This window comes from Erinaceus europaeus, chromosome 16 (assembly GCF_950295315.1).
Source record: "Erinaceus europaeus chromosome 16, mEriEur2.1, whole genome shotgun sequence".
Taxonomy (NCBI): Eukaryota; Metazoa; Chordata; class Mammalia; order Eulipotyphla; family Erinaceidae; genus Erinaceus; species Erinaceus europaeus.
The window spans coordinates 70688746-70714092 of NC_080177.1; the positions used below are offsets into that span (position 1 = coordinate 70688746).

The 25347-nt window shown below is 39.6% G+C and overlaps 1 protein-coding gene across 1 annotated transcript in view; it reads right to left on the reverse strand.

The window, feature by feature from the left end:
- Nucleotides 1-24840, reverse strand: part of LOC103125982 (T cell receptor alpha chain MC.7.G5-like) — a 578475-nt gene extending 553635 nt beyond the window's left edge. The window contains exons 1-2 of the mRNA XM_060175347.1: nt 24795-24840; nt 24384-24679 (exon numbers count right to left, since the gene is read on the reverse strand). Of these exons, the coding sequence (XP_060031330.1) occupies nt 24384-24679; nt 24795-24840 (342 nt within the window). The remainder of the gene's footprint in view (nt 1-24383; nt 24680-24794) is intronic.
- Between the last annotated feature and the right edge of the window lie 507 nt (nt 24841-25347).

Consider the following 25347-nt stretch of genomic DNA (forward strand, 5'->3'; position numbering starts at 1 on the left):
TAGACAGAGTAAATAGACTTAATTTTTTTTAACTAATCTAGGTAGTATAGGTTATGAATATTTCCGTAGACACATTTTTTGTTTATCTTCTAAATTTTTTATTAGTGATTTAATAATGATCGATAAGATTGTGGAATAAGAGGGGTACAATTCCACACAATTCCACCACCAGAGTTCCACACCCAGTGCCCTCTATTGGAAGCCTCCCTATTCTTTATCCCTCACAGAGGATAGAACAAAGATCTTTATGGGGTGGCTTCTATAATTGCTTCTCTGCTGCATAGACACATTTTTGAGGTGAATCCATGCTAATTGACAGCATATGATAGTGTGTCTAAGAGGTAAGCTCCCAGTCAGTGTCTAGAAGAATCTCTCTCCCCACCTCCCCCCAGGACCATAAAGAGAAATCACTAAGAAATGTTTTCTGTAACCAGGAGTTTATGCTCTGCTTCCCTTGCAAACCAGGTGCTGTGGGCCTCAGTGCACAGTAGTACATGGCTGAGTCTTCCTTTTGAACAGCTACTTTCTTCAGATGGAAGTATGTCTCACCCTTGTTAAGCTCAGCTGTGAAGCCTTTGACGCTCTCTCTTGAGAAGTGTTTCATTAGTAACTGGAGTCCTTGTTTGGGGTACTGGACATACCAGAAGAGCTCAGGACTCCCAGAATATGAGTAGTTACATTTAACCTGCACTGGGGCCGCTTCAGTGACAGAGATGTGGGCTTCAGGCTGAGTCACTTTCTGGGCTCTGCCTCCTATAACACAAATTCTGGATCAGATGGAGAATATCCCTTCAAATTGGTTCAAAATCAGAAGGCCACAGAAAAACAGAATAAAGAGACTTTACTCACTGAGCATGAATGTCATCACAAACACTGAAATGAAGATGGGCTTCATGTTTGATCTGGAAGGAAATGAAAGATTCTTTTCTGACAGCAATCTTGTCACACAGATGCTCCCACAGAACAGGAGGTCGGCTTACCCAGCATGCAAAGCAGAAGCTCTCTCTCAACGTCAGAAGACCTTTCCCAAAGGTCTGGCTACTTTCTGACCTTTTACCAATTTAGACTGTACAGAATGTTCCTCTAGAGGGTAAACCTAGAATTGGCAATACTTTCAGTCTCCAGGGGGTGAGAGTTTCGTGGAATGTAATATGTACTGACATCTATTTTAGGGGCATATGTAAATGTACACCTGATTTGATAACTCTGTAGGACAGCATCCTCTCAGTAAAGTGATATTAAATTGGAGAAAAGGTTTTTCCAGTATCCAGGAAGCCTGGAAATTCTCAATCAGAAAGTATATTTCCTTCACAGTTAGTAAGAAAAAAAGTAGAATGTCTTTATTTGTCTCTCAATTGGTTTGTTGTCTGGCAGAGAGAAATTTGAACAAGTTTGTTCCCTATACACAGAGCTGTGGATTAAAAAAAGTCAAATGTATGCAAGTCCTACATCCTACTAGCTAAGTGACTACAATATAATGTTACATTAAAAGGCATGTTACTAGAAAGGTATAGAGAGAGCTCAAAGAAACATAAGTGAAAATTCAAATATATAAAATATTTATGAATACCTAGTAAAAATGAAATGGGAATGGCATATTAATAAACTGTGGTTTAGTGGAATATATTGGAAATTAACAAATAAAAAAAGAAATTAATGAGTAGTTTTCATGCCTTAGTATCTGTTGTGAAATTAATTATTAAAAAACAAAATAGGGAGTCGGGCGGTAGCGCAGTGGGTTAAGCGCAAGGACCGGCGTAAGGATCCGGGTTCCAGCCCCCGGCTCCCCACCTGCAGGGGAGTCGCTTCACAGGCGGTGAAGCAGGTCTGCAGGTGTCTATCTTTCTCTCCCCCCTCTGTCTTCCCCTCCTCTCTCCATTTCTCTCTGTCCTATCCAATAACAACCACATCAATAACAACAACAATAATAACTACAACAATAAAAAAAGACAACAAGGGCAACAAAAGGGAAAATAAATAAATAAAACTTTTTAAAAAATCTTAAAAAAAACCAAAATAGATTCTAAGTGGAGACAATATTTAATATTTAAAAAAAGAGAAAAGATAAAGTACTTTTAAATAATTTTACGGAAGTCATAGATGTTCAAAGCACGACAATAAAAAAATAAGTAAATAAAAGAGATTCTCTGGGGGCTGGGTGGTAGTGCAGCAGGTTAAGCACACATGGCGTGAAGCACAAGGACCTGCATAATGATCCTGGTTCGAGCCCCTGGTCCCCCATCTACAGGGGCAGGGGTCACTTCACAAGCAGTGAAGCAGGTCTGCAGGTGTCTGCCTTTCCCACTCTCTGTCTTCCCCTCCTCTCTCAATTTCTCTCTGTCCTATTCAGCAACAATGACAGTAATAACTACAATAATAATAACAACAATGATAAACAACAAGAGGAGCAAAAGGGGAAAAAATCGCCTCCAGGAGCAATGGATTCATAGTGCAGGTACCAAGCCTCAGCAATAACCCCGGAGGCAAATAAACAAATAAAATAAAAGGATATTTATTAACAGATCACAAAGACACTCCACCTTCTGCATCCCATAAAGAATTCTGGTCCATACTCCTAGAGGGATAAATATTAGGGAAGCTTCCAGTGGAAGGGAAGAGATACGGAACTCTGGTGGTGTTAACTATATGGACTTGTACACCAGTTATCTCACAGTCTTGTTAATCATTATTAAATCACTAATAAAAAATAAGCTTCTAACACAGGTAGGTTATTAAAATGTTTAAACATTACAACATTAATTTTAATTACTGTGTTATTTTTCATTCACTGTTATTATTATTTTTGCCTCCAGGGTTATTGTTGGGGCTCAGTGCCTATACTATGAATCCATTGCTCCTAGAGGCCATTTTTTCCCATTTTTTGTTGCCCTTGTTGTTGTATTTATTGTTATTGTTGTCATTGCTATTGTTGTTGGATAGGATAGAGAGAAATCAAGAAAGGAAGGGAAGACAGAGAAGGAAAGAGAAAGAGAGACACCTACAGACCAGCTTCCCCCTTGCAAGTGGGAAGCCGGGGACTCGAACCTGAATCCTTACACCTCTCCTTGTGCTTTGCACCATGTGAGCTTAATCCGCTGCGCTACAGCCCAGGCCCCTCATCCACTGTTATTTAATCTAACCCTTATTCTACCAGGAATGTCTCTTTAATGTTTTAGTTCTACCCATGCACATTTTTAATGGTTCATAAACAAAAGAAATGTTTGCCTAGGAGAAGAGGATTCCAGAGAGATGGCAGGTGAAAATGACTCTGAACCCTTTGCTCAGCCAAGAAAGGAGCTTCTGTGGTGACCAGTCAGTCTATGCCAGGAAAGCTCCTGCAAGCACTCCATTTTGGAGTTTTGGAAACAAAAATGTAAATATTTTCTACCAGAGCTTCTGGTTTTAACAATGAACCCTGACAGTCCAATTTTCAAGCCCATCTCTGTTACTACCATTCAAGTTTTCAATATCTATGATTCAACTGTCTCAGAGGTTGAGAAATAAAAGTTCCTCCTTCAAAAGTCTGGAGCAAATTCTCTAGTGCCTCCTAGTGATCGAATGTCATTTAGTCATGTAACTGACTAGCAGTGGGCAGAAGCCTTGCTTTTGATCAAGAGTAGAACTCTTGATCAAAATGAATGGGGATTTTTTTTTTATTACCCTGGACTTTTTCCCTTTAAAATGACAATTAACAGTGTGTGAAATTGTATCTTCAAATCTGAATGCTATTTCCCTTAGATGATTTAAAATATATTCACAAAAACATTTATATAACTTAGGTCTGTAGTAGGTATTCATAAATTAAAGTATGAATGAAATTCTGTTTATACATGCAAGACTTTAAAGCCTTCTAGAAAACATAAGCAGCAAACAGCACCCTGGAAAGGTACAAAATGATCCCATAAATAAGGAGATATTCATTTCCAGAGAGATTTAATGAGAGCATGATAGTTTTCTCTATTTCTTAGAAAAAGCAGAAAGAAATTTCATTGAAATATTAAACAGTAGTGTTAGTTTGGGAGTAGAATAAAGATGCTACCTAGAAGAGAATTTAAAAGGAGTAAATGGACAGTTGTAAAAAAGTTATATAAGAAATAATAATCTACTTTTTATTACTAAGTTAAATTTTTAAAGGGTAAATCTTTACATATAAGTTTATGTTTTCCCTGATGACAGCAACAAACTTATAAGCAGTTTGCAGCTTGATTCATGTTACTCCATTATATGCCTCAGTCACAACTGATGTCAGCAAACCTGATTCATAATGTTCCAGAGATGGATCTGCCCCTGATTTTCTATCCATATGATAAGGAAAAAAACTTTATGTGTTTCTTTTTTTCCACTTATTTTTTTATTATCTGATAACTTTTATTTTTTTAATTTTTTATTTTTTTATTTATAAAAGAAAGCATTGACAAAGCCATAGGATAAGAGGGGTACAACTCCACACAATTCCCACCACCAGAACTCACTGATTTTGTGAAATATTTACAATATTATGCACTTCAGTATGAAAGTACTGAATTCACTTTAAAATATTTTAATATCAAAGTGGGACATTATATGTATATTGGAAGTTAACACCAAATCTAGGTTGAGAATATGTGCTAAATTAATTAAGAATATATGCTGGAGACTTCTGGAGGTGCCATGGAATAGCAACTGCTAGTTGTAGGCCCTCTTATCAGCTAGTTAAGGCAAATGAAAAAAAAATCATCTGGAAACACAACAAAATACAACTAGGATTGTTCAGAAACTCACTAAGCCACAGGTGGGTGCAGACACAAGTGGTCAGTTTACAGAAAGGGGTTGAAGGAGTGATTTTTAGCATTTAAGAAGCCATGCTTAATTACAGCTAGAACAATTCTGAGACTTATACAGCAGGGCACATGTCAGTGGCAGAGAAGAGGGTTGGGGGCTTAACCTGTCAACTCATGGTCAACATGATATTGAACTGCCTGCAAGGACTCATCAGTGTTTATGGAAAAAATTTGGCCAAGAACTAAAGCCTATAGTATTCTCAGGCTGCCACAGCAGACTAGGAAAATAAATCTCAGCCAACTTTAAAAGAGAATAGCAAGAGAATGGCCAGAGAATAGCAGCTGATGGCATTTCACTCCCCAGCTCAACTAGTTTAAGTAACAACAATAACTACAATTCATCTGAAAGCTTGCCAATTAACAAATTAACAGCTGTGAGTTTTCATTTAGCCACAAGTGAATGCAGACAAAAATAGTTAACGGACAGGCAAAAAAAGTGAGGAAGAAACCCTCAGGACTTAAGTGACATCTGGCAGCGTTCTGGTAGTTACATAGCAGAATGCATGGTCAGAGGAAGGAAGGCAGGGAATTTCTGGAGTCTTAACTTATGAACTCAAGGGAATCTGCATATTGCAATTCCCAGAAGGATCATCAAGATTTAAGGGGGAAAATCTGATCAAGAAACATGTGTGGGCTATTAAGGTCCTGGACCCAGCTAGAGAAATAAATCCTGTTTGTTCATTCAGCACTCAGAAGAAAGCAATACTGTCATACTGTTAGACCCCAAAGGCTGGAAACACAATAGGGAGAGAGACCCTATATTGACATCACAGACTAAACTGGACTAGTGACACATGATAGAATCTCCCATCCTCCATCATGGTATGCAGAGAAATACAACACCATAGCAACAGCATCACCTGTGAATACTACAACAGATAACCATGCTAAATGCTGAAGCTAAGAAATTCTATATAGACAGTAGTAATGCCAAACTATCACAATGACCACAGAGATATATATCTGGAAAAAATGACATAGAGTTCAGAAAACTCATTATGAAATCAATTTAAGAAAATACACTTAACATATAGAGACAAATTTAAGAACTCAGAGAACACATAGGTCATTTTACCAAAGAATTACAAAACACAAAGTAAATAAAACACAAAAGAAAAAAATTTCAGACAGCTTCAGGGTGTGAAAGAGGCTTTGAATGTAGCTCAGGCTCAGGTAATAGGTCTAGGAATTAAACTAAGTTATATTGAGGAAAGACTATGAATGCTAGAAGAAGTAACCACCACACTCTGTGAATTTAAAGTTGCTGGAGAGGAAATGTTTAGTAAAAACAAAACACTTCACAGTGCAATAGCAGACTCCATCATCAAAGAGAAATGTGAAAGCTATGGGGATCCCTGAGGAAGAAAAGTGGGAGAGAGGGTTAGATGACATATTCAAATACATCCTAGCAGAACATTTTCCACATCTGGGCAATGCTCAAAGCACAGACACCCAAACACTTATTTGAAGGAACATATGCACCCCTATATTTATAGCTGCGTTATTCACAATAGCCAGTGTGAAAGCAGCCTAAATGTCCATCAATAGATAACTGGCTAAAAAAGATATGTGATATGTGTTCCATGGAATACTGCTCTTCAGATGAAAAAAAAAAAAAAGTGATACTGCGCTCCTTTTAATAAAATGGATGGAACTGGAGATGTTTATGCTTTTAGAAATGAGTAAAGAAATGAAACAAAACTACCTTATGGTTTCAGTCATATGTAGAATCGAGAAAACTGATACAAACACAAGCTTGCAAAAAAATTCAATGGAAGGAAGAAAACTGTTTCTAAGATGAGAACTATGGTGGTTGTCTTTGGGAGGTGGGAGAGTGGGAATGTTGCTGATGGGAACTATACCCTGTAATCTTAATCTTGTAACCTACTATTAGTCACAAATAAAAAATGTTGAAACAAAGAATCTGTGCAGAGGATGGATGAGGTTCACCTCACTGAATGAACATATTATTGTATGCAAGGAACCATGTTCAAGTGCCCAGTCTCCACCTTCAAAGAGGAAACTTTATGAGTGGTGAAACAGATTTGTAGGTATCTCTAGTTCTCTCCCTTTCTATCTTTATGTCCTCTTCCCCTCTCAATTTCTTTATGTCAGCAAATAAAAAAGGAAAAAGTAGCACAGTGAGTTAAGCACATGTGGCGCGAAGCGCAAGGACCAGCATAAGGATCCCGGTTCCAGCCCCAGGCTCCACACCTGCAGGGGAGTCATTTCACAAGCGGTGAAGCAGGTCTGCAAGTGTCTACCTATCTCTTCTCCTCTCTGTCTTCCCCTCCTCTCTCCATTTCTCTCTGTCCTATCCAACAATGACGACGACAACAAGAATAACTACAACAATAAAATAACAAGGGCAACAAAAGGGAATAAATAAATAAATAAATAATATTTTTTTTAAAAAAGGAAAAGGAAAAAATGATTACTGGAAGTGTATTTGTCCTGCAGTTAAGCCCCAGCAATAAACCTGACTAAAAATAAATAAAAATAAAAATAACCCATGCTGTAGAGTTTGTCCTAATTGAAAAAATCTACACGGCACTTTGCCATGTACTTTAGTTTCTCACATATTGATCAACACTAGAGGCAAGTGTTATCATGAATGCTAAAATTGAGTTTTTATGAAAATTTTCTTGAAGAGCCTTCAGGATCCTTTATTTATATTTAATCTTTGCCATTTTAGTTATGGTGTTTCTTGGTGTATGGAGATCTGGGCTGATTGTATTTAGGACTCTGGGATTCTTGAATATCTATGTTCTTCTTGTCTTTTAGTACAGTGAACATTTTTGCTGTTATCTCATGCAGACTGTGTTCTTCCCCCTTCCTCTCCTTCTCCCTCTAGTAGAACAATAATGTGTATATTGTTTTTTAAGTCAGACTACATGTCTCTGATGTTATCTTCAGTGTCTCTTTATATTGATTTTTAGCTTTTGTACTTACTTTTTAATTTTATCTAATTCACTCTTGATCTTGATAATTCTGTTTTCTGCCTCAGTTGCTGGGCCCTCAATACTCTCAATACTCTATGCCTTAGTTCAGCTATTTTATTATTATTTTTTAACTAATCTGACTCAGCTCAGCTACTTCAGCTTTAAACTATCCAAGGTTATTTATGTACACCTATATTCATAGCAGTATAATTTATAATAGCCCAAACTTGGAGCCACCCAGGTATCCAACAACAGATGAGTGGCTAAGAAATCTGTGGTATACATAAACAACTGAAAACTTTTCAGCAGTTAAGAATGATGAAGCCACTTTTTTTTTTCACTTCATTTTGGATGGAGCTTAAATGGTGAGATATGCCAAAAAGAGAAGGATTAGTAAAAGATGATCTTACTTGTAGGAAGAACTTAGGAAACAAGAACATAAAGGAGAAATATAAAGTCAAACTCAGACTGGGTTTGGTGTATTGCACTTCTTCTTCTTCTAGCATTTGCCCTTCTTCTGTAGCCAGTCAACAGGTCAGGTTGAAAGCTGTCAGGAGCTGCTTGTTGCTGGCTTTGAAAGTGACTGGGATCCATGTGGATTCAGTCGGCTAGGAAGGATCGTCAGTTTCCCCAATGAATGGGTACTCACAAGATGCACCACGGGAAGGTCGATCCAATGCATCCCGTGTATTGCACTAAAGCAAAGGATTCTGGAGGCAAAGACTAGGAAGGCTACTGGAGTAAGGGGATTCTAGGGTCCTGGTGCATGATGACATACACGGACCTGAGTTGGAAGTGAGAGTGTTTTGCAGATGCCTATCATCATAGACTGAGAAATTTTACCCATGTGTCAATAATTGCACCACTGATACCCCAGTAAAATAATAAGTTATTCACTTTTGAACACATGGACACTATGATATGCTTTCTTCAATGTCAGAATGGGTGGGAAAACAAACAAAAAAAGGGCACTCTCCAGGGATTAGTCCACTAAGTCCTGTTGCTATAAATGAAATCTCTCCAGGCTGAGTTGTTGACACACAGACGACTGCGGGGTGTCAGAGGTTTGTGTGCAGCTCCCCCTGCAGTCCCAGCCACTGTGTCACTGATGGCACAGAAGTATAGGGCCCGGTCGCTCAGCTGGGCTGAGGATTTCTTCAGGTGGAAGGAAGTTTCACTCTTCTTAAATTCAGCTTCAAATCCTCTGATGCCTTTAACCAGCGGATCTCCTGAATAGTACTTGAGCAGAAGCTGGAGTCCTCCCTTGGGATGTTGCACATACCAGAAGAGAGATGGAGTTGCACTGTAGGAATAGTTGCACCTCAGCTCCAGAGAGGCTCCCTCAGAGACTCTGATTTGGCCATCAGACTGGGTCACTGACTGGGCTCCAGCTCCTCCTGCAATAAGTAGAAGTATGAAGAATGTTTATACTCAGTGTTCCTTGAAAACAGGGTTTATATGTATATATGTAGAAAAGAAAATGGGGGAGTCGGGCGGTAGTGCAGTGGGTTAAGCACACGTGGCGCAAAGCTCAAAGACTGGCATGAGGATCCCGGTTCGAGCCCCCGGCTCCCCACCTGCAGGGGAGTCGCTTCACAGGAGGTGAAGCAGGTCTGCGGGTATCTATCTTTCTCTCCCCTCTCTGTCTTCCCCTCCTCTCTCCATTTCTCTCTGTTCTGTCCAACAACGATGACATCAATAACAACAATGATAACTACAACAATAATAAAAACAAGGGCAATAGAAAGGAAATAAATAAATAAATATTTTAAAAAAAAGAAAAGAAAATGGAAGTTACTTACTCAGGGCAAAAATCAGCTGTAACACTGGGATGAACAACAGAAACATGACTGACCAGTGAGTGGGGGCTTCACTGTTCTGTTGACCACGGAGCAGAAAGGACAGTAGCTGAGGGGAGCCTTTGGGGTAAGGGAGGCTGATAATTATAAGTATATTAAGCTGGGACCTTAAAACTACAGAGTGGTAGGGCTAGAGCTTTCTGTTAGTGAGCCTGCATCAACCTGGGCTTCTATTTTCATCTCGGGTTTCTATCTACACAGATGTCAATGAGGACCGTCAGCCAAAAGGAGGAGGGGCCAACAGATGAGAATGAATGACATCAAGAAGAAGTCTCCTTTGTTCAACATCACCATCTGGAGGTCACATCCAGAATTAAAGATCCAAGACAGCTCACTCCTCATTGTGGAGATGATTTGTCAAAACCCCAGCACAACAATGTTCCTTCCTTCAGGAATATGTGATAATGTCCTCTTCCGTACTAATTCTGCACTAGCCCTAAAATAAATGACAAAGGCAGGGTGTGACAAAAACAGAAGACTAACAAATTCACTGAGGAATTAGTCACAAATAACAATCTTCTAGAATTTGGAATATTATTGAGAGATTCTGAATTGTGAAATTCATTTGTTAAATATTTATTCAACACAGGAGAGAGAAGCAGAGCATCATGCCAGCATTTGCAGTGCCAAAGGTAGAACTATGGTCTCATATATGCAACTGATGTTCTTTAACCAGTGACCCACCTACATGGCTGCTCTGTGTGTGTTTTTTTTTTTTCTTCAGCCATTCCTCGGGCAGATGAAATAAAATCAATTTCTTCATCTTTTTTTATTTATTTAATAATGATCAACAAGATCGTAGGATAAGAGAGGTAACAACTCCATACAATTCCCACACCAGAGTTCCAGATCCCATCCTCTCCATTGGAAGCTTTCCTATTTTTTATCCCTCTGGGAGTATGGACTCAGGATCATTATGGGGTGCAGAAGGTGGAAGATCTAGCTTCTGTAATTGCTTCCCTGCAGGATATGAGCATTGGCAGGTCTATCCATACCCCCAGCCTGTGTCTATCTTTCCCTAGTGGGGCGGGGCTATGGAGAGGTGGGGTTCCTAGACACAGTGATGTATTCATTTGCCCATGGAAGTCAGGTTTGGCATCATGGTAACATCTGCAACTTGGTGGCTGAAAATCAGTAAGATATAAAACAGAACAAATTGTTTAATAGTCAGGAACTTAAAGGTAAGAATAGAACAGATGAGATTTGAGGTCTCCATTTTGGAAAAAGCTAGGAATTCTATTTTAGGTATATTCCAAAAAGCCCATGACTTTACCAAATTCTTCCTGAGCCCAACAGCTAACATGCAGGTGGGCTAAAGGTGTTGTCTGGGGAGATGCTGTCAGAGATGGAAAAAGGACTCCCCAAAATGGAGAAAGTGTATAAATACCATTAACTTTAAACCCCATTTATCTTATCTGGGGCCCATATCCAGCTCAGGAGCCTGTGTAACCTCTGTATCCCTGTAGGTCTGAGCTCACATTCCTGAGTTTCTTAATGTCTGTGGTACTTAATGTGACCGTTAGAGTGGGAGAAAATGGTTAGTGCATTTTCTGGTAGAAGGAAGACATAATTAAACCATGATTGATACTTTAAAATTGTCTTTAATTATTATTTTATGCCATGACTTCCTCAATTATTAGTAATTATTACTTAATCATGGTAGTTAATATTAATCATCCTTATTAATAATTTAATAAGTGAAAACTAATAGGGACAGTGGTTTCATTTGTCTAAGAGAAGGTATGAAAGAAGACTTTTTTATTTAAAGTAAAAAAAAGTCCAACATTTTTTTAGGCCATAAGAAAGTGGTTTAGGAGGGGCCTAGCAGTAGAGTGACCAGTTGAGCACACACATTGCTATGCTTAAAGACCTGAGTTCAAGCCCCTAAACTTTCTCTCCTATCAAATTTAAAGTAATATAATAAAAAGAAAAACGGGAACAAATGACCACCAGGAATGGTAGATTCCTCATGCAGGCACTGAGCCCATCTATGACCACTGAAGGCAGAGAGAGACAGAGAGAGAGTCAGAGACCTCTGGAGGCAATAAAAAGTGAGTGTCAAAGTAGAATATTATATATGTGCTGCAAGGTGAGCTTCAAATTAGGTTGAGAATCTGTGCTACACTAAACAAAGAATCTCTGCGTGAGTGGGGGAGATAGCACAATGGTGAGAGCCTTCTCATGCCTGAGGTTCCAAAGTCCCAGGTTCAGTCTCCCACACCACCAAAAGGCAGAGCTGAGCAGTGTTCTGGTTAAAATAATAAACAATGATTTCTAAAAAAAGAATCTATGCATAGTATTATCTAACCCTGTTAGCAAATACTTCACCTTCTCATGTCCTGATGGACACTAGAGTCTGTACTCATTGTCATAATGAAGGCTAGAGTTGACTTTCCATCTTTCTGGTCCTTCTGCCAGCCATGACATCATCTCCCCAGACAATAATTAGAATCTACCTGCACATCAGATTTCAGGCTCAGGAAAAAAAAAACCACTAGTATAGCCACAGGCCCTTTGGAATATAACTAAAATATGCCTACTAGCTATTTACAAAATGGAGGACCCCCCCCAACACTTCATCTGCACTATTCCAGCCTTTAGGTCCATGATTGGTCAACAATTTGTTTGGCTTTGTATGTTAACTCTCTTTTCAACCTCCAGGTTCCAGATGCTACCATGATGCCAAACATGTACAAAATAGATAATCAGGTGGGTGGTGGCTCATCTGGTTAAGTGCATGTATTATCATGCTTATGCTGAGATTTTTTAAATTTTTTATTTATAAAAAGGAAATATGACAAAACCATTGGAGAAGAGGGGTACAACTACACACAATTCCCACCACCAGATCTCAGTATCCCCTCCTCTCCCCTGATAACTTTCCTATTCTTTAACCCTCTGGGAGTATGCACCCAGGTCATTATGGGTTGCAGAAGATGGAAGATCTGGCTTCTGTAATTGCTTCCCCCCTGAACATGGGTGTTGACAGATCTATACTCCCAGTCTGCCTCTCTCTTTCCCTAGTAGGGTGGGGCTCTGAGGAAGCAGAGCTCCAGGACACAGTGGTGGGGTCGTCTGCCCTGGGAAGTCGGGTTGGCATCATAATAGCATCTGGAATATTTTAATGTGTGCTTCTGAGTCAACATTTCTGACTAAGCATATTACTTCTTTCTAAAATTCTCTCTGAAAATTTCAAAGTATAAACAGGATAAGTCTAAATTCAGAATGGTAAATGTACAAAATAAATATAAGACATCAGCAGTTTCCCTTAAGAGGAAAAGTAGTTGTAAAAGCAATGATAGTGAGGCGGGGTGGTAGGGGGATGGGGGGGAGATATGACAGTCCAGAAAGGACTGAGGTTTCTGTAGAAATGCAGCTAAAGAAAGCTATTTCTTGGGATGCTGGTGAATGATTTTGTAACCACTGGATCACTGTTTTTAATTCGTCAGCCCCACCCCAACCTCCTATAGCTCTTTACAGAGACCCCAGACCTTGCACAGTGGAAGAGGCAGAACTTGCCAGCATAAATAAGGTCTTGTGTCCTATTCTGTGCATCGTGTTTGTCACAGCAATGCTCTGGTTCTCCCTTTCTTTAATAAAATTAACAAACTATTTTTTTTATAAATGCCTTTCAAATGCTCACAAAGTAGCTTTAGTTATGAGGTCAGTGTGCACACAACAATGGCTTTGCTGGAGCTAAAGAAACAAATCGTTTTTTAAGCAAACAGATACTCTCTGCCCTGTAGCCTCAGCTCCACCCCACTCAGGCAGGATGAGTTTGGGTTCAGGCTGCAGGTGGAGGGGAAGCAGTGTGTGTCGACTGCACAGAGGTAAGTGGCAGAGTCTCTGGGCTGCGTGTCTTTCATGAGCAGGGAGATAGACTGGCTGGTTTTATTAATCTTTGCAGTGAATCTTCCTTCAACTTCGTCTTCTCTGGAGTAAAAGTAGACCAGCAGCTCAGGGCCCTTCCCAGAACACTGTCTGTACCATGCAAAGTACTGAGAAGCACGGTCACTGTAAGTGCACTGGAGAGAGACGGTGGCTCCTTCCTGGACACCCAGAGGTCCAGGGCTCTGCTCCACTCCCCTCTGTTGGCCACTGGTCCCTGTGCAAAGAGACAATGAACGGTTAAAGATTGACTGGATGGTGGATGACTGCTCTCCAGAATTTAAATTATTTTTTCATAAGCCTCTCCTCACCAGGTTGTTAAGAAGCAGAAATTACAAAAAAAAAAAAGAGAGAGAGAGAGAGAGAGATTACATATTTCTATCCACAGAGTAGCAATAGACAATAGCTCCAAATATCATAATTTAAATTTGTACAGCGATACCCAAAACTCACAGGTTAACTGAAGCAATACGATAATTAGTAAAACTCTGAAGAATTCCATCATTTCTTTCTTCCTCTGCTTCATTGTGAATTCAAATTGTAAACTCTAAAAAATATACAAGCCTAGCTCAGACATTTTTAATTCTGCTGCTTCAAAAATGATTAAGAAAAATATTCTATTCTGCCAATCAGAATAAAGAGACTCTTTTTATCACCTTTGCTGTGCAATCAGACTCCTCCTTCCTTCTCCTCCTCCTCCTTTCTCTCTCTCTCTCTCTCTCTTTCTCTCTCTCTCTCTGAAAGAGAAAGAGAGCATACGTGAGAGCTCTCCTCAGAATTCCTAAGAAAACACTGCCATCTTGTGGGCTCAAGAGGATAATCAAAGAAATACTCAAAAATGTATATACCCTTTAATAACCTGAAAGCAAAACATAAAAATTTACCCCTTGAGTTAAAATAAAGGTCTGAGAAGCATTTGGTTGAACTCAGTGTGTGTAAGGGGTGAAAGATGTATGTGTTTTACATCAAGAGACAACTATCTGCAGAGCTAAAGCAACTGTAAGAAATAGCTTGTCTCCTGAACTGAAAAAAAGCCCAATCAAGAATGCTATTGCGGAAGTCCAGGTGATGTTCTTGCAGTTTAGGGAACATTTCATGTTTCATAGCTCTTCTCCACATCAAATCAGATATCTACCTCATTACTTCACTTGCGATTTTCAAAGTATAAAGAAGTGTACTTTTACTCAAAAGAATTCTTTCAAGGCAGAATAGTGTTAAGTCTGATTGAGCAAATGTATTTCAGCTCATAACCTGGGGGGTATTTAACAAAGCCAGGGGCCCGAAAATTTTTTAGATTCTTCCTTCCATTTTGCCTCAGTTATGCATGTGTGAAAACACAGCAATAGAGACGTACATTTCTTCACTACCTGGAGGTAAATAAAGGTCAATGTGACAAATGTCTCCTGTGTTACTCCCATTGTCCTGTCTAATTTTTCATTACCTAGGAATTTATTTGCAAAAGTTGCACAACTGGTTTCAATATCTGTATTTCCATCATATCCTAAGCAGCAAGCTGGATTTACTGGAGAGCTGTCTCTGCAGGAAATTTCATGGGACACGCGAGGAAACAGGCTCAGACAGCCACCATACCGGCTTTCACAACTTGCCACATGTCCTTAGAACGGGGAATCACCAACAGGGGCTCTCTACACAGGTATATGCTAGTGATGGTTGGTCAAGTCCTTCCCGTCCCCATCAGCAATGGTGTGGAAAATAAAAAGAAGGAGTATGTTCCAATAATGAGCTTCCTTTATCCAGATAGCATGCAGCATTGACACAAATCATACACCCATTTCTCAAAGGCAAAATTCAAAGCAGATGGGACTGTAACACCAGATGATAACCACCAGTCTTAGAAAATGTTCTAAAATACAAATACACAGCCTCAAAAATATATTGTGGACACCCAGTGTTGTATTTATAAGAAGCACCCTCTTTATAGAGTTGTGGCAAAAAATGACATAAATGAACATCTTTTCTAATATTGTGGTGACTTCTGAGTTATGACAAAATGGACTTCATGTAATAGCAAAGTTGTTCTGTCTGAAAAAGCTTCTATGCCTAGTAATGTCTAAAGAAAAAACAAAACTCCTTCAAATGACTGAAGGACAGATTTATGGCAACCACTCCAAAAGAAAGACTACAATCTGCCCTCCATTTGATTTCATTTACTACAACAATAAATATTTCATATGAACCTTAAAGTACTCCAAAGCCAGCTCTCATTCAGAGACAATTTACCTTAAGATACTTTAGTTGCTACTGATTTCATATAATAGCAAGTTTTGAAGTATGTAAGTTGTACTATTAAAGCACGAAAGATCTTTCTATATCTCCATGATATCATTTACATACACCTTGTTAATCATTGAGTTCCCACAAATACAGCTTTATAGTTTATATTGTGTATACATTTGTTTTTAATCATATAGATAAAGGAAATGCAAATAAAAGTCATCTCTATAGCTATCTATTTTCATTGCTCATGACTTGTGGCACGACTGCAGGTCACTGTCCAATGCCAGTCTATTTCAACTGGAGGATTCCCTTTAGTGTCTCTCATCAGGAAAATGTGCAAGTGTGGAAAGCTCTCAGATTTTACCTTGGAATCTTTTTTTTTCTGGTTTTGAAATACAGTTTTGGAAGCCTATTAAAAACTTTAATGGGGCTGGGTCCATACTCCCAGAGGGATAAAGAATAGGAAAGCTGGGGAGTTGGGCGGTAGCGCAGTGGGTTAAGCACACATGTAGCAAAGCGCAAGGACCCAGTTTGAGCCCCTGGCTCCCCACCTGAAGGGGAGTCACTTCACAGGTGATGAAGCAGATCTTCAGGTGTTTATCTTTATTTCCCCCTCTCTGTCTTCCCCTCCTCTCTCCATTTCTCTCTGTCCTATCCAGCATCAATGACATCAACAATAATAATAACTACAACAATAAAACAAGGGCAACAAAAGGGAATAAATATTTTTTAAAAAAAAGAATAGGAAATCTTTCAAGGGAGGGGATGGGATATGGAGTTCTAGTGATGGAAATAATGTGGAATTGTACCCCTCTTATCCTATGGTCTTGTCAATATTTCTGTTTTATTTTAAAAGGTTGACATTAAAAAAAAACTTTCTTTTTCTGCCTGGTGAACAGATTCCAATCTCCACACGCCAGATTGTTGGGGTAAATGAGGAAGTTCAATTTGCATAAAATCTAAGTCTGGTGTATTTTCTACTCAGATCCAATGTCCTGTCTCTATAATAGCTGCTTGCTTTCTATCTGCAGAAATTGGAAGTAACTAGTAAAGTGAGACCCCGATCTCCTCCCTCTTGTGAATCTTCTACCTGCATTTCCTCATCATCAAATTTTGGAAGCTTTTGGTAACTATTTCTTCAAATAGTCTTCCTTCCCCCTTCTCATTCTCTCTCTTACCCTTCTGAGATCCCTATTATATTTCAAGAATGTAAAATCTTTCTTCATGCTTGTTCAAATTTACTCCTAAGTCCTTCCTGGTGAATTTTTAAAAGACATTTCTTCTATGTAGTAGTATACCTGTCATGAGAGATTTCTGAATTATGAGGAACACAGGAAATCTCTTAGTACTAATTCTTCAGGGAGGCACCTGGTAGTCAGGTAGTTTTCTTGAATAACAAAGTCTATTCTTCCCCCCCTCCACCACTAGGAAGCCACTCTGGGAAGACAGGCTACCATGTGAAGAGCCAGTGGCAAGAGTGGTGAGATGACAGAGTGAGACTATATATGCCCAAAGCTCTTCTTCCTGGTTTCAGTTGCCTTCTTAAGTGTTTCCTTGGCTGCTGCACACATTTCTGTGGGTTTTTCCCCCCTATGGGAAGTAGATTTATTGTGGTTTTCTTAGCACATTCTCTCTTTCTAGGCTACCCTTTTCCTTATTCTCTGACTATAGGGAGGAAATTTGCTACGATTATTTGGCTGCCTCTATGATATGTATAGATTACTAGCTTCCTTGGTACTTGATTGATTTGTGTGAGACAAAAGAAAATGCAGGGGAGTGGGGTGGTAGTGCAGTGGGTTAAGCGCAGGTGGCGCAAAGCGCAAGGACCGACTGGTAAGGATCCAGGTTCAAGCTCCGGCTCCCTATCTGCAACGGAGTCGCTTCACAGGCGATGAAGCAGGTCTGCAGGTGTCTGTCTTTCTCTTCCCCTCTGTCTTCCCCTCCTCTCTCCATTTCTCTCTGTCCTATCCAACAACAACTTCATCAATCATAACTACAACAATAAAAACAACAAGGAAAACAAAAGGGAATAAATAATAAATAAATATTTATAAAAAATAAAAATAAAAATAAAATGAAAACACAGGATGTCCCCTGCTCTATCTTTCCTTTGCTTCCAAATTTCCAAGATTGTCTGGCTCCTCTCCACCATATTGTTTTTCCAGAAAGTTTATGGTTTTGGTTGTGTTTACAGTAAGAGAAAAATATGTTCACCTGCTCTTATTCTTCAATGCATGAGAAAGTGTCAGCATAACTCTAACATGTAGCATTTGCATAGATGTGGACCTGGGTTTTGTGGTGGTGGTGGTCTGGTGTCGGGCTGCACTGCGGAGAAGAGAGTGGACGTCCAGCGCAAAGGGGTACACAAATCTTTATTATAGGATGGGGGGGTTGGTTCAGACCATGTGGAGCCAGCCGGCAATGGCCGTCCCCACTACCTGACCACGGGTCCCCACTACCTGACCACGGGGAGAGAGAAGGGGGCGAGGTCTGAAAGAGGGGGAGCTGAGAGCCCAGAGGGGGGGGGTGAGGGGGCTTTTTATTGAGCGACAACCAGGGGTGATGTGTGGGGCCAGGATCGGTTGAAGGGGGCACTGCTAGGATTTTGCAGGGCGTAGTAAAACCTGGGGGCGGAGACTGCATCAGAATAACTCCTCAGCAACAGGGTTTGACCCCCAGAACAAATATGCCAGAGCAGATTGATGACCTGGTCTTTCTCTCACTCTCAAAAGATAAACAGAAACTTTTGAATGTGATTTTAGTGGAGTTGAGTGGTGGCACACCCAGTTGAAGACACATGCTGATATGCACAGTGACCCAGATTCAAGCTCCTATTCCCCACTCAAAGGAGGGAAATTTCACAACTGGTAAAGCCTTGCTGGAGTCTTCTCTCTTTCTCTCTTTCTCTCTCCCTCTCTCCTCTCAATTTTTCTCTATCTTATCAAATAAAAGGAGCGGGGAGAGAGAAAAAACATTAGTTGCCAGGAGTGGTGGGTTCATCATGCAGGCACTAAGTCCCATCAATAACACAGTGTAAACAAGTAGGTAAATGAATTGAATAAACGTGATTTTAGTTTAGTCAACTGGGCTCTTTTGTACGATATATGAAAGCCTAGAGCATGAGGATAACTACTATTTGTTTGCACACACCATTCTACACTGAATTTTACAATGACCAGTTGGTAAGGTAATGAATATAATTGCTCTCTACACGGAGCTCTGGTGGTAGGAACTGACCCCTCTTATCCTATGGTCTTGTCAGTGTTTCCATTTCATAAATAAATAATTTTTTAAAAAATCTTTCTTGCTTTTTGTCCTTGTATACAAAAATAGGTTTGAGTGAATTAGGAAATGACTGGGGGGGAGGCAAAAAGTTAGAACTACTGGAATAGTCACAGAATGTGATGAAGAAGGAAAAAAAGAGGGGAAGAAAGAAAGAGCTCTAGCACCCTGGAAAGACTTTAGATGCTGGGGGCAGGGGCGGAGGGAGATTTAGTATTCTCTTTTGTATGCTACACCCAGCACCACAGTCTAGGAAAACTCATACAGTCTTCTAGAATAAAGCAACAACAGCAGATACCTAGCAGTTTGAGTTGCTCTGGTTTGACTTCTCTTCCAGTCAATGAAAGCAGAAAAATAATGATATGAGGAGACTTAGCCTGAAAGTTTCTGCAAAGTCTGACACCACCAATAGAAGCAGTTCAGCATGGAGAACTATCGCAAAGCATCTACAAATACATAAATAAATACAACTTTGTTTCATTCTGGACCCCTGTATGACTAGAGTTTGCAGACACCAACACTGCTCATATAACTGAGAGTGAAATGATCCTGATTCCAATAAAGTTAAACAGTATATCCCAAACTGGATCAGTCTTTATTTCTTTGGGTTACACATTTAGGTCTACAAAGAAAGGGGCTATAGGATACTTCTCCACGGGGAATTATGGTTGCTTTTAAATCCCTTTTTGGCAATTCAGTATGTCACTCTAAACTCCCTTACATAAATCATAATGAATACTCTCTGTCCTGGTTGTCTACTTCTGGGATTTATTCATAATTTATTGAACCTGGGGTCACAGGCCTGATTGAGGTTAATGCCACAAATTGGTCTAGTTCTCCCAACAAGAATTCTGCTGACAGTAACCTTAATTAAATGTTTTTTAGATTAATCAAATGGATTTAGCTAGCCTTGGTATCTTTCAGACAGATTAATCACAATGGCTGGCAGAGCAGAATACTCAAGAGAAAAATTCTAGAAACTAAAACCATACAGGGCTGTTGGAGAACCCCTGGTTTCTTTTTTCTTTTCTTTTCTTTTTTTTTTTCCTCCAGGGTTATCGCTAGGGCTCGATGCCTGCACTACAAATCCACTGCTCCTGGTGGCCATCTTTTTTCCATTTTTGTTGTTGCTATTATTGTTGTTGTTGCTGGATAGGACAGAGAGAAATTAAGGGAGGTGGGGAATACAGAGAGGGGGAGAGAAAAATAGACAGCTGCAGACCTGCTTCACCACTTGTAAATCACCTAGTTAAGCGCACAGAGGCCTTATCTGATATCCCTGAATTATGCCCATATTCTTGGGGTAAGGTCAAGATTTGTAAATTAAACACAGACTATAATACAATAACTAAAATTGGAGATAAAAAGTCTGATACAGAGTGGTCTACATACTAGAAGAGAGATCTTTCAACTATGTATGCTTTTAAGATCTTTATACCCCTAAGAAATGTATGTTTACTTAGGCCTTTAATGTATTTATACTTGACATAACTGCATGCACACACACCCAATAAATAGAGGAATAGGATGGCCCATGGGAAAGATTCTGTGCGACACATTTGGCAGAGACTGAGGGGACGTTCAGCATAACCTCATTGTGAGATGTATCCTGTGTGTCCACCACTCCGTGTCCCCTCTTTTCTCTCACTACTAGTGGTGTGATGAAGTTTCTTTTTCAACCCTGAGATGCAAATGAAATTCTGTTCCCTGACACCCAGAAAATCCCAGTGCAGTTTTTTGTACAGGACCACAGAGTGGATAATGTTGAGATGCGGTCCACTCTGAGTCTCTCTTGCTCACACACCACCTGCTGGGTATTTTAACATTACAAGATTATGAGCATTGAGCTTGAATCTTTTCCTCGGGGTGTGTTTGCCACAGAACAACCTTGAGGGATAAAGTAATGTCTCTGAGACAAGGGTCAAGATTCCTTATTAGTTGCTAAAAAAATGGGGGGGGGGAGGAAGAGCAGAGCAGTGAATACCACCCCTCAAGCTCAATGATGATGCAATGCTGTTGCATGCTCAGCGTCCTTCTGGTCCCTCATTTAATTCCGTGGGACCTAAGGGAAAGGACACAGAGGCACACCCACCAACTACTATATTGCTTACTGTGTCAAAAATATAAATAATAAAGTCCTTTGTCTATCACCTAGGAAGTTTGAGTGACACTGGTGTCATCAAGAAACAGCAAGTTTATTGGCATATAATAAGATGAGACCCAAAGTCTGAGAAATCACCCTCTTTGCCAACTTTTATTTTTACTGCCACCAACGTTAAGGGTGGGGTTTCGAGCCTGCAGGAGAAATCCGATGCTCCTGGTGGCCATTTTTCTTTCTTTTTGTTTTTCTGTTTTGTTGGTTAGGACAGAGAGAACTGGAGAGGGGAGGAGGAAATGGAGAGGGAGAGAGAGAGACACCTGCATAACTGCTTCACCACTCCTGAAGCATCCCCCTGCAGGTGGAGTGTGGTGGCCCGAATCTGAGGCCTCGAATATAGTATGTGCACTAAACTTGGTGCACCGTCACCCAGCCCCCTTCTGCCACCTTTGTAAACAATACACTTAGTTTGAGTTACTTCTGAGAAAGATATGTTTCTCAAACCTGGTCAAAATTTGACGTAATACATATGTAATTTATACCCCCATTGGGACATAGCTATCATTTATAATAAAATGTTTCAGTGACTGTCTAATAAACTTTAATGAAATAAAGACTCTTTCAGGGAAATTAGTGTTGACTACTAATCATATGAAGAAACTAATACCCAATATACCATCCAAAGGAGAATAATTATGGTTCATCCCTCTGATTACAATATAGATTTTAATCAGACTTTTACAAAAACCTTGTCTTTAATAAAATGTCTCCTCCATGGATAATTATTTGGGTTTTTTCCTGTATAGTTTTTTCTTGCAGTGATTTGGAATAAAATTTGACATCTGTTCATAGTTATCTAGCTAGAAATGACTGGTATGGGGGCCCAGGAGGTGGTACATCCAGTTAAAAGCACATATTACCAAGAACAAAGACTCAGATTTGAGCCCCCACTCCCCACCTATAGGAGATCTGCTTCACAAGCAGTGAGGCAGGTCTGCAGGTGCCGATTTTTCTTTTCCTATCTCTAGCTCCCCTCCCATCCTCACTCAATTTCTCTCCATCCTATCTAATTAAAAAAAAAAATTGGGGGAAAAAAGGAAAAATAGAATGGTGGGTTCACAGTGCTGGCACCAAACCCCAGCAATAACCCTGGTGGCAATTTAAAAAGTCTTTTTTTTTATTAAAGATATTTCGCCAGGGGCTTAATAGATTTAGAATTGACTGAGTTGATTCACCCATACCTGGTAAACTGATAAAATGAGGCCATTTAAAGGAAATGAAACCTAACATGAGTAAAATAACCTCACTTCCTTGTTCATTCCCACATTATTCACAAGATCTGTGATATCAAAACAACCTACAATTCAACAGTTGAAAAATAAAATCTTTCTATTTGTTACAACGTGGATGGACATGAAGAACAATAGTCAATGAAAAACCATGCACAGAAATACAAACATTGCAAGAAATCAGAAGGATCTTTAAGAAGTCAAACTTACAAACAGAAATTGAATTGGTATTTATCCATCAGTTCATCCATCCAGTTTTCTGCTGAAGTGGAAAATGATCTTTGCTTGTTACATGGGCATTGGCACTGATCTACCATTTGCATATTTTCTCATTCCATTCTCCTATACCTGAAGCTTTCAAGGCATGTGCAGGCATTTACACACACGCATGTTCACATACACACGCAGGCACACACACACACACACACACACACACACACACACACACACACGCACTCACACTACTATTTTCTTCATTGAAATTTGTGCTTCTGTTTCTTCTATCTTTTCACATTTTTGTTGCTTTCTCATACTATACCCAAAACATTTGTCACTTAGTCTGCTATGGAAGTTTTCATTCCCCCATACATTGGTCCCCTCTGAAATTTTGTTCACAATATAACTGCATCTAAATTTCTTTTTTTCCTTTTATTTATACTGATATATATATACATATATATATTTGTCAATATTCATTTTGTCACTGGGATACTGCTCCCAGTGGCCATGTTTTCTTAAAAAATATATAAGAAAAAGCAAAAAAAAAATTTTTAAAGGATAGAAACAGAGAGAAATAAGGTGAGAGAGGGTAGGAGAGAGAGAAAGAGAGGTGTCAGCAGCACTACTCATGAAGCTTTACCCCCGCAGGTGGGGACTGGGGGCTGAAACGCAGGTTCTAAAGAATGGTAACTTGTGCATTATACTGGCTGCACTGCTGCCCAATCCCTTGCACCTGTTCTGCCCTTTTGCATCTATTTTTCTGTCTTTTTTGGTCAGTGATTTACTCTTTTTTAATAATTTCAGGGGAAAGTCAGATTACTATGCATGTTGATCTTTTATTGTTACTGTAATAGTACCTTACTTGAGATCTTGTACAGAAGCCTACACACCCATGTGGTAGCCAGGACTAAGAGGAGAAAAAAAACATTCATGATTTGACATGTCATTCTATTATATCTCACTTTCCTGCCCCCTTCCCTTAGAAGTATCATCAGCCTGTGTCTACCTTATATTACTTTTTTTAAAAAACCTAGATAAAGTAATCTTCTTCTTTCCTTTCATTTTGTTTCAGAGACTTATTCAGTTCCAGCTCAGATGGTGCTGGGAACAGAAACTTGGACCTCAGAGCCTCAGACGTGAGAGTTTTTTGTTTGCTTGCTTGTTACTATTTCCCTGTTTTCCATTATTTTTTTACAATCATTTTTCAGTCTCCCCACCCCTCTTCTCTTTCCATTCCCAGCTATGTGTGAAAGTCTGATCTTCCCACTGTATCCTCCATATTTCACTAAGAAGCAAGGTTTTTGAGTGTGTCCTATCATTTCTCCTGCCATATTCTATGAGGAAGCCATTATACTAATCACACTTTTTCTGGCTTCTCTTGAAGTAGGATAAGCAACAATGTCTACCAGAGTGACTAAAGAAGCTTATGGGAATAGACCTTTAACTGGGAAAAACAAGAGGACGCCTCACCATTTATGTTATTTTACCTAGAAATTACATTGATGATTGATAAGGAACTGTTGGTGTCAGAATCCAATTTTAATTTCACTGTTGAAGAATTGAATATGGGAAATGCTTATTCCTGTTCTTAAGCTCTAGCCATTTGAATGATTCTTAAATCAGTTTGACACTGAGGGGCAAACAGTCACAGACTGTGCAGGAACCAGAGTGAATCACACAGTCAGAGACAGTCAGCAGTCATGTTCTGCTCAGAGTTTGAGTTCAGCTTCCCCTGCAGTTCCTGTCACCGTGTCACTCATAGCACAGTAGTACACAGCTGAATCCGACTCTTGGACCGAGACTTTCTTCAAGTGGAAGGAGGTGGTTTCTTTATCATATGTAGCTTCAAAACCTTTGTTTGTTCCTGTTGCTTTGTCTGCCTGGGCTTTCAGGAGTAACTGCAGACCTTCTCCAGGATACTGAATGTACCAGAAAAGTGCAGGGTATCCCGAGGCTGAATAAGTACAGTTCACAGTCAAGGAAGCTTTTTCTGAGACGGTCAGTTGGCCTCCCATCTGGGTCACTGAGTCACCATGTACTTGTCCTGTTGAAACATAAGAGTCACGCCATCGGGAACATAAAGATCTCAGATGAAATTTAGGTTCCAGATTCTGCTGCCAGAACAAAAGAATTCAAATTTTAAGAGGCATTTTACTTACCAAGCACTAAAAGTATCACAGCCACTAAGCCTGGAGAAGAGTTCATCTCTAGAGTGTCACCTAAACAATGCTCTCAATTCTTAAGATGAAAAAATGTTGGAGCTTCGGTGAATTGAACCAAGCCTACATGCCATACAGAAAATATATTTGTTAGGAAACTCCACCCCCTGGTGGACAGTGTCTGAAATGGAATGCATATCTCCAGATTTCTCCTAGTCAACAATAATTTAATTTTCAGGTGGTGCTTAGAAATCTGAATAATAGGACCACAGTGATAGTTCACCTGGGAGGTTGCCTGCTTTATCATACACATAACTCATCTTTGAGTCCAGACCCTACCATACCATGGGAAGCTTTGGTGTCTTCCCTTCTCTCTCTCTCTCTCTCTCTCTCTCTCTGTTTCTTCCTATCTGAAAAAAACTCAGCCCAGGGTGATGACATCTCTGCAAAAAAAAAAACAAGAAAAAGAAATCTGAATCCTCTAAACTCTACTGTGTTCTTAGTAGACTGCCTGATATAGAAATTATTTTTTAGAGCATGGTATTTTTGTAAC